The following is a 9071-nucleotide window of genomic DNA, read 5'->3' on the forward strand; positions in this document are numbered from 1 at the left end:
GCTGAGAGTAAAGCACTCGAAAAGGACGTTTTCTACCTCGAAGGTTAACACGAGAGTGGCAAGGAACGATTCCTCGAGAAACGGATTTCTCTTTCCACTCGCAGGAACGAGCATGAGTCCTCTCGTTGTTGAGTACAATAAATATTTTTACATTTGCTGACTATGGCTAAAGAGGTACTATTGCCATAGCGGGCACGGCCAAAACGTTTTGCCTTTGTTCTTATTATTTTCTCTCGTTGTGATAACTTTTCGTAATTTTAATGGCAAAATAAATGGTTTTGCTTTTTGTTAAGTTGACCACGCGTCAACTGAAATACACGCGTTTCTACTACAAAACATCTAATGAAACTGTTTCTCGATGCGACCACTTTGTTTATAGCATACGGCGGCAAACTAAAAACGTCACGAAACGCGCTGATGAGCATAAGAATATGATGGCTAAGCAGGACACAAGGCTTAATGGACGTCTGTAGTTTTTGCCGTATCTAATTTGTTTGTGCTTTGCACAACCCCTGAGATCTTGGCAGCTAGTATATCGGAGAAGTTATGAAGCTAGGGCCATGGTATTACCGTCTAGGTGTTCCTGCCCGTGTCTCGCTTTCGGGAACTTGGACTATAGGGAACGTCAGTCAGCTGATGTCTACTGCATACTTATCCCACAAGACAAATAACCCCACAAGAGCACTTGTACGGTTGTCTTGAGGTCCAGCTTTCCTTGGCACCAACTTCTGAATTTTTTTTTTTTTTAAATTCAAAGGTTTCCTAAATTTAAGCATTAAGAGCAAAGTATCGTTGGAAATTGCTTCTTTCAGGCATGTCGTGTACTATTGTGTACGTATCATATTCCAATGGCTTACAGAAAAATAGTCTACTGCATAATCTATTGCATAAAAGGAAATTTAGCCTTTATCCCGCTATTGAGAAATCAAATGTTTTACTTTAGAAATTAGGTAAAGTAAGTAAACAACAACTTGTTGAAATTGTTGGAGTTAGACATGAGGGGCGCATTTCTTAGTATGTTTGCTTCCGCCCGTTAGGAGTAAATATAGCAAAAAGCTTCTGAGAGTGATCTGTAAATATGGTACCAAACGTGCTATCGTGCCCATGACAACCTAAACGCGGGTCGCTTGCAGACTCACCTCTTGTCCCGTTTCTTTGCAGTATTTAAGATATCGGTTTCAGGCGATAAGTTCGGTGCTAATTGTAAGTACCGAACCTATCGCCAATGTGCCGGCGTCCCACGTAATAGTTAAGTAACCTATTCAAAGTTAAGTTATTAAAACCACACGATTTCTTTGTTTTGTTCTGCTTTTGTGTTTTACCTGCGTGGTGTAATACATCTTCGACCTTGCAAAGCTTCACTTCCGTACATTTTATCGTATTTTTCTTCAAAATTAAAAAAATTTAGCGTCAGCCTGGTATTCCACGTTTTCGAAAATAGTCTTGACGGCCACGCCGTCCCCTCACTGTCAATGACTCCCTTAGCAAACTACTAATTCTTTGGGCAAACTCGGTGCATCAATGTCTGTTAAGTCATAGTCCATGGTAAGCCGTTTTATCATTCCGCTTAAATCGTTCAAGTTAATATTACTAAGCTGGATTAATTAACAAAATGATAATAGTGCGTTGCTTGTGGCATACAATTCTTCAGGTCTAAGGATACATAGTGATAGCCATGGTGCAGACAACGACGAAACGACTTAAAGCAATATGTATAGAGTCCGTTGATCCTTGGCAAACCTTTTTGCACTCTTTTGGGAAACCACAATGATAAACATTTTTGGAAATGTTCATGTTCGAATGAGAGTAAACAGAATCCCTTCTGTCTTCTCAATATACTTGTCCTTTATTATATGTAATAGTCCTATTCTAACAACCAAAAATGCTTAGCGTTTATGTGCTTGTCTGTATAGCTATATGGGGAACAGACGAGTTAGGCCAGTCTGGACTCGCAGCTGAATGCAAGGGCGAGGCAAGATGGCATAAATGGCGACTATTTTGATGTACACTTCTACGATAAAAATCTTCTTATAACTGTACACATTTCGTTTTCATGCGTTTTGTGTACGACGTGAGGAACGAGCTTAAATGAAAGGTCTCGATGACCTGTTACGGTGTATAACGGCAGTGCGAACCAATCGATTCCAGAGACGATTATAGGGCCGATTTAACCCTTTGAACTAATTTATTGACTGCAGCAATTACAATTCACCCAAGCAAGTAAAATACAACAGACAAATTGCATTGGTTTATTACACAAAGGGTTTCTCTTGAAGAGCTAATGAAACGGTAATTTTTAAGCGAGTAAGTAAGAGCTGAATACATACTAGTAAACAAAAGCGGGCATACGAGAGAGCTCGAGGTTCCGATTCAGCGGGAGTTAGATAATGCAGAAGAAGTACATTGAGCAGCTTCAACCTTTCGGCTTGAAAACCTTTTGCGATCGAAGTTCTTCTCGAAGTAGATAAGTCTTTCACGAGCACCATACGATTACTTTATGACAACACACAGTTTGCTGGTTGGGGTTCGGCGTTCCGATAGAACGATTTTTCGTTAACAGACAACCGACGTTGTAAGACGTCCACACATATATCGTAACAACTGCACACAAATCCAGATTGACAACTATATTATTGGGACAAAAGCTATCTCTGACTATGCGTTGAAGAAAATCACGATTTAGAGATGTTTCCTTGACGGGGCATAATTGAAGCGATGCCCATAAAGTTTTTTCCACAGCGAATTCGCACTAAAATTACGGCGTTTGTAAGATACAAACATTGAATTTCTCATCACTATCGTGTCGTGTATCACTTATTCTTCATCAGCACTCGCGAGTTTTAGCACAGCGTACGGTGCGAAGGTTAAATACATACTTTGTATCGGGCCACCATTTACTCTGGCCAATAATAATAGACTTCGATATGGAGGAAGATGGATGAAAATAACCCAAAAAGAAACTACAGCTTACATTTTTACGATACAATGATTCGTCGCGAATCATCCGCTAGAAGCATCCAAAGCTAGGCAGTGACAACCTCGCAGGAACTAGATGAACCCATTGTCTTGCATCTCCCTTATCGGTAATCGTAATTTAGTTTGCGATCTAGAGTTTAAACAATTGAACTAGAAGTGGCTCCTCGATATCCAGTTGAGATGGCGAGACATTCAGTCTGAATTTTGAATCTCCCAATGGCTCTGCATCGGCTGTCAAGCGATATTTGGTCAAGAGTTTCGCTAGAACTAGTTTAATTAGCATCTGAGCAAAATACATCCCGATACAATTTCGTGGCCCGGCACCGAACACCTGCAAGGTTAACTACTAAATAAGTTATCAATGGAAAATATATGCTACGAGTTAATCCTCATAGCAGCTGGAAACAGTCACGATTTTCGAGGTTTCGTATATATGAAGCTTGTCGTCAAAGCCCTAACATAATAATCATATTTTGAGTATATTCTATAAATTGTACATAGAAATTAAATCGACATCGTACCAGCCAGGCAAATGTCATGTCTGGAGTGACCTTCTCTGGAAGAAACCGTTCGGGCCGAAAAACTTGTGGATCAACGAAGATATCACGATTGTTATGAATTTCGCAGATAGAAGCAAGCACGTTCATGCCCTCAGGGATTCTCATACCTTCATAGGTCTTATTTCTGAGCGCTTTTCGGATCGTGAGGCTGAAATCAAATAAAACACAACGATTTCTTCGTCCGTAATCCATAGATCGCCATGCCAGGATCGTATTCAACGCACCGGTGCCGATAAATTTCAGTATCGAAATAAGGACACCGTTCCTTCATCGTGCACTAAAACACATAAGTGACATAGAGCAACTTTACTAGAAGCTGTGAATAACGCATCACCGTCAGCCGTAACAGGAAGATTACGTACGCGTAGATTGGCGTATACATCCGTAAACATTCTTGGATGACCGCGCCCAAATAACTGAAACGATCCAGACGCTCAACTTCGAAACGTTTACCGCCTTCAGTCGCTTCGATCAGCCCAGTCCGAAGACGTCTCTGCACATGGGGGAAACGGACAAGCATTCGGGTGATAAAAGCCAACGATGCTGAGGTCGCTTCATATCTGAAATTCATCGAATTTTATATGACTATTATGAAATAGTAGGTGGAACTGAATATAACTACTTATCTGTCATTATCATATTAAATAAAGAAGAAGTTAGAATAGGATGCTTCACGCAGTAGTGACTTGCGACTTCTTCTGTGAGAAGATACACAAATATAGAAACGATGTTTGCGATGAACCCGATCGTGCTACGACGATGGTCAATGCATTACATCATCATCATCATCATGTTGTTACCCAGCAATCAGCATCCCGTAAGCGTTGTCGATGATTTGTTTGTCGCGAAGGCCCCTTAGACTCCCGGAAATCGGACAATTTCTTAACGAATAAGAACCTTCTCTTTCGTTTGCATCTTTGAAGTCTCTTTCGTGACCTTCTTCACTCATGGTCAGGTGTGCGACATCAGCCGAGTCTTCTATTTCCACGTCAGCAAGCTGAGCTTCGAGTATCAGTTGGAGAATATCTAATCGATGACGCTGATGTCAGAATAACCATAACCACTCAGTTAGGCAACGAACCATCACACACAGCAACTCACGATAAAGGACAATATTATAATAAGATAGAGATAATTAACTGGCCCTCACCCTAGAGGTATTTTTTAGATTTACTACAGGAGTTCATTCTATTCTAGGCTGACAGTGTTCCACCCTCCATAAGTAAAAGCGAAATGCTATGTTGATTAATGAAGTACCGCATATCGACAGGGACGCAGCCATGATATCTATTAGGTCGAAGGAATCGATTTAATTCTTTAACAGATTTAATTCAAGTTCGTCTACGTTAAACTTCTTGGATCACAGTCATATCGCAGCGTCAACGTCTAGACTCACAAAGCGCATGGAGAAGTACGTACACAGTTGCGGACAAAACTGATCTACCTAAAACTTCTTTACTAACAAGTTGACTACGCACTACTCACGCTGGAGTCGTCCCGCCGTCGCTTAATTGAGTCCATGCAACGTTGCCTAAGTGACCACTCAGGATTATTTCCAAAACATGCTCTGACGTTTCCAATTATCTTGATTATAGGGTTAATTATGCCTTCAATAGCAGGAAATGAAACTACAGAAACATACGAAAGGAAGATTACAAGAGTAACACCAAAGGAAAATGCAGCATTAAAACGAAAAAGTTTTCTAAGAAAACTTTTTCTTTCTTATACTCTTTCGTTTTATCGCCTGTACCTAGTTGTCATAGTAAATCCTGAATACGGTCATATTTACTACGAATATATGCTCTAAAGGATGATTAGCAAGGCTCTGACCACCGCTATGTCAAATTACTGATGCTAACGAATTGCCGCTATGAAAAAATACTTATGATCAGTATCCAGTCGGATAGTTTGAAAATATGCTATATGCTAGACTATTCAAATCATCTGAGGCTAAATCTTCCTCGTAAACAGGCGACACTTACGAAGCACTATGTTGAGAAGATTGAACTTCTCCCGAAGCATGGTGTTCATCTGCTTGAAGATTTTCGATTTGTCTAGATCCTTCTGGATAGCAAAGTCTGCCCCCATAGCGCTGCGAGATAAACAGTCGAGCGATAATGCTTGGTAGAGTTCGCTAATGTCTACGAACCGATTCCCCGTTATAAAGGCATCGCGTACGTTTTCCATGAATTCGTCGACCATAGACAAAATTTCAGGCAACATCTAGGAAAATAATAATGATCGTTTTATTCAGTGAGCACTTTACATAGGATCAGTTTCAAGTTATTTCAAGTTACAGCTCAACCCCTATCGTATTCATACTGGAGCAATATACAAACATTGTTCCATATAAAATAAGAGTGTTTTTTTGTAATGACTTTATGAAGATATTTGATTGCCATCCTATTTGTTAGACGCAAACATGGCCCCGTACCCGCTTCATTTTGTTCTTGGAAAATGACGAAACCAGTGTAGCTCGGGCCTCTTTCCAACGCAATCCCTTCAGCTTTAGAATCGATCCATTGTTCGAACTGATGTCAAATAATTCCTATACCGATATATAGCACATAATTACAGATGGATAGTGTTAAGTTAGTGAACAAAGGAACTTGCAACTTGAACTCGAGCTTTTTTTCCCCGTGACCCATCCGCAAAGAGCTATACAAATTTGCCGTTTTTTAAACTTCTGACTGGGCTCAAAGTGCTTCGTTTTTCTAACTTCAGATGTTCGCATTTCAACTTATCAGCTTACCGTATTGAAACTCTCGTCGGACTATCTTGCCTAGCACACACGATGTATGCATGGTTCTACCAAATCCAAGTTAGGTTTTCTACTGTGCCGCAATACTGAATCGACAAACTAGATCATCACTAAGCTGATTTAATATACGCATATCGCATGTTATAGACAATGCATAGGATAGAAGAAATAGACTGATAATTCGACCTACCGGGCGGTCGGGAAAATCTGCGAAGTCCTTGATAAGGATCTTTCTGAGAAGATTAAGATCAGCGACGAGCAAGATGGGCTCGTGGCCGAAAAAATATCCAAGAACAGGCCCGTATCTAAGATGCCACTTGCGCTGACTATTCAAATGACCTCTGAAAGATGTATTTGTATCTCAAAATACGCATTCAAGCAACTACATCACACTGAGTAAAACTTACATGATGTTCTTGATAGGCCTTGCTCATCTTGGTTGAATGAAGCAAGTGGAAAATGTTCCTAAGGCCATTATGTATTCAGACTAATGCTGTTTATTTCTCATGAATCAAACAAAAGGAATTTACCTGCTGTAAATTTCATACAAGTTCCCAACGAATATAGATGGCCGCGGACCCGGGATCCCCAATCGGACGAACTGCTGAAAATGTTCATACCGTTCCCTGCAATGCGTACCTTTGCCTGTTATACACATTATAATCGGAAAGCTAATATTTAAGCTAATACTTATTTTTTCGATGTTCTAATAATATTGCTCAACTAAATATGTGCCATTCTTCCGTGTGTTTTTCCGGTTTACCATAATTAACGTAGGATGTCTGTATTTTTCGGGGAAAAAATCATATTAAAGTGAGTTTTGTACCTCTTCATTGAACATAGATTAATATTACTAACGGAGCTCTGCAAAGACCGAAGCAGGTGTCGGCCTGCCAACGGCGGAAGATGCGAGTTATACAGCAGGTACATCACAATTTCTCATCCAGGTTTTCTCAATTCTTGCCAGGTACCTTAAGATATATGTAATCTAACATCGTCATAGCGTCGTTTTGTTCACTAGCTCTGGTCGACTTTTTTTTTGTAACTTCGTCAGTTGTTGACAGTAGAGGTCCAAGTCAACAGGCGGTAGCAAAAAATAAGGCACGATCCGTTTCAGTTTCAAACACATGAGATCGCCTATAACTACACTCCGGGCTTAGCCACATCATGTGAAGCTTTTCGTCTGAGATCATTAATTATGATTTTTCGTATGTGATCCATTTTTCATCAGCTGTAATGAATCGTTCTAAAAGTACCTCGTTTTTGTTATCCTTCGGTAGAGCTTCGCGGATGTATATATGACTGAGTAAGCTTTTTTGAACGGTTCAACGCTGCTAGTTCTTTGGCGATGTCATAACTATCGATGCGCCGCCCTTGTCCAACCTTCGCGATAGCTTTTTTATTAAATTACTACCAGGAGCATTTGTCACGTCGAAGATCCCAAAACAAAAGTGATAAAACTATCATTTGCCCCTTCCGATAACACATCTTCATCACAAGCAGCATAACTTTTTCATGGGCCTGGGTAATCTTGGTGTTGTTACCATAATAAGATGTTATAAAATACGGGAATTCATCCTCGAAGTGTCTCACTTATCTACTACCGCCAAGCCGTAGCTTTGAATTAACCCCAATGCCGACCACACGCCAAACAACCTAGCTAGAAATGGCCACCAGACCATTCAATACATATATATATATATATATAAATAAGGTGTTATATATGGGCGGCTCTAGATCCAGACTGCGGGCTCTACGATTGACCAGCTGTAGCTTAAAAGCATTGAATATTTTTCACGCGATTAAGTGTTTCTCTAAACGTTCATACGTTTGATACATTATAGTTATGATATTGAAGAAATTTTTTCTACGTTTGTTTATTCTATATAGTGTGTAAATGATTTTTCTAAATTATTCCAAGACGCAATATTCATTGAAGTCCGTTAAGCTAAGTTAGATATAATTCGTATTGACGACTGATCGTCAGTTGCGGCGATACATATATACCCAAAACGTATAACAGTTATACATATAACCCTGTGAGCTCTACCGAATTATTTTTAGGTACCATTAACTATTGTCATGATGGTATACTACGTCATACCCCAAATGTTTTCAAAATAAGACTGTGTATTATCTCATTGTGGTCGATTCTCCACAAACGAAAAGTAGTCAAATCGGCAAACATCATCATGTCAAACGCATTCAAACACTATAACACGCTTCTCAAACGTCTCGAAATGCATTCAGTAAAATATAGAAATATGTCGTATCACAGCATGTCTCACATGTTTTCTAATAGTTGTCAACGCCGTCAAGCAGGACGTCTAGGAAACGCACCAAGTTTTGTAGAGTACCCAGCAGACGAATCCGGCAACGGCTATCGGGAAAACGAGGCCCATATCTTATCGACCTCAGTTGCTGCAACTATAGAGCCGATGACTTCACTCAATGGTTTCGTTGAAATTGAGCCATTGATTAGAATCGTAGCTGATTAGGTGGGCGAGATATCTTCTGTGTAAATGGCTTTGATAGAACTACGGGCGTATATAATAGAGCCTAGGAGAATCTTTTCTAAGTAGATGCAAAACATCATCCCTTCACGGCTTCGTCCATATCTTAATTAAGCACCTTATTCACGAATGTCTAATTTCGACGATTCAGCACACGCCTGCTCTAACTTCGTTACACTCAAGAATATTAATAGCAGGTGTTAGACAAGACGGAGGGTTCAGATCAGATCTAAACTTTATTTCGACAAACGTTGAGCCAGC

General features: G+C 40.0%; 1 protein-coding gene across 1 annotated transcript; it reads right to left on the reverse strand.

The window, feature by feature from the left end:
- Nucleotides 1-2225: 2225 nt before the first annotated feature.
- LOC111269250 (cytochrome P450 3A31) lies at nucleotides 2226-8865 on the reverse strand. The gene is made up of 10 exons (XM_022848696.2): nucleotides 8638-8865; nucleotides 6828-6923; nucleotides 6488-6638; nucleotides 5971-6084; nucleotides 5519-5759; nucleotides 5022-5164; nucleotides 4337-4575; nucleotides 3899-4096; nucleotides 3498-3684; nucleotides 2226-3307 (listed from the first exon to the last, which is right to left on the reverse strand). Exons 1-10 carry the CDS (start codon nucleotides 8697-8699, stop codon nucleotides 3107-3109), a joined length of 1632 nt encoding a protein of 543 aa, XP_022704431.1. The 5' UTR covers nucleotides 8700-8865; the 3' UTR covers nucleotides 2226-3106.
- Between the last annotated feature and the right edge of the window lie 206 nt (nucleotides 8866-9071).

Source organism: Varroa jacobsoni, unplaced genomic scaffold (assembly GCF_002532875.2).
Source record: "Varroa jacobsoni isolate VJ856 unplaced genomic scaffold, vjacob_1.0 scaffold_1368, whole genome shotgun sequence".
Lineage (NCBI taxonomy): Eukaryota > Metazoa > Arthropoda > Arachnida > Mesostigmata > Varroidae > Varroa > Varroa jacobsoni.

Excerpts from the sequence above, each read along its gene's own strand:
- LOC111269250 (XM_022848696.2), bottom strand. The coding sequence starts at position 8,699 with ATGGGCCTCGTTTTCCCGATAGCCGTTGCCGGATTCGTCTGCTGGGTA. Across the intron at positions 4,097-4,336 it reads TACGGGATGCTGATTGCTGG|ATATGAAGCGACCTCAGCAT; the intron begins GTAACAACATGA and ends GATGAATTTCAG. Across the intron at positions 3,308-3,497 it reads ACATGACATTTGCCTGGCTG|GTGTTCGGTGCCGGGCCACG; the intron begins GTACGATGTCGA and ends TTAACCTTGCAG.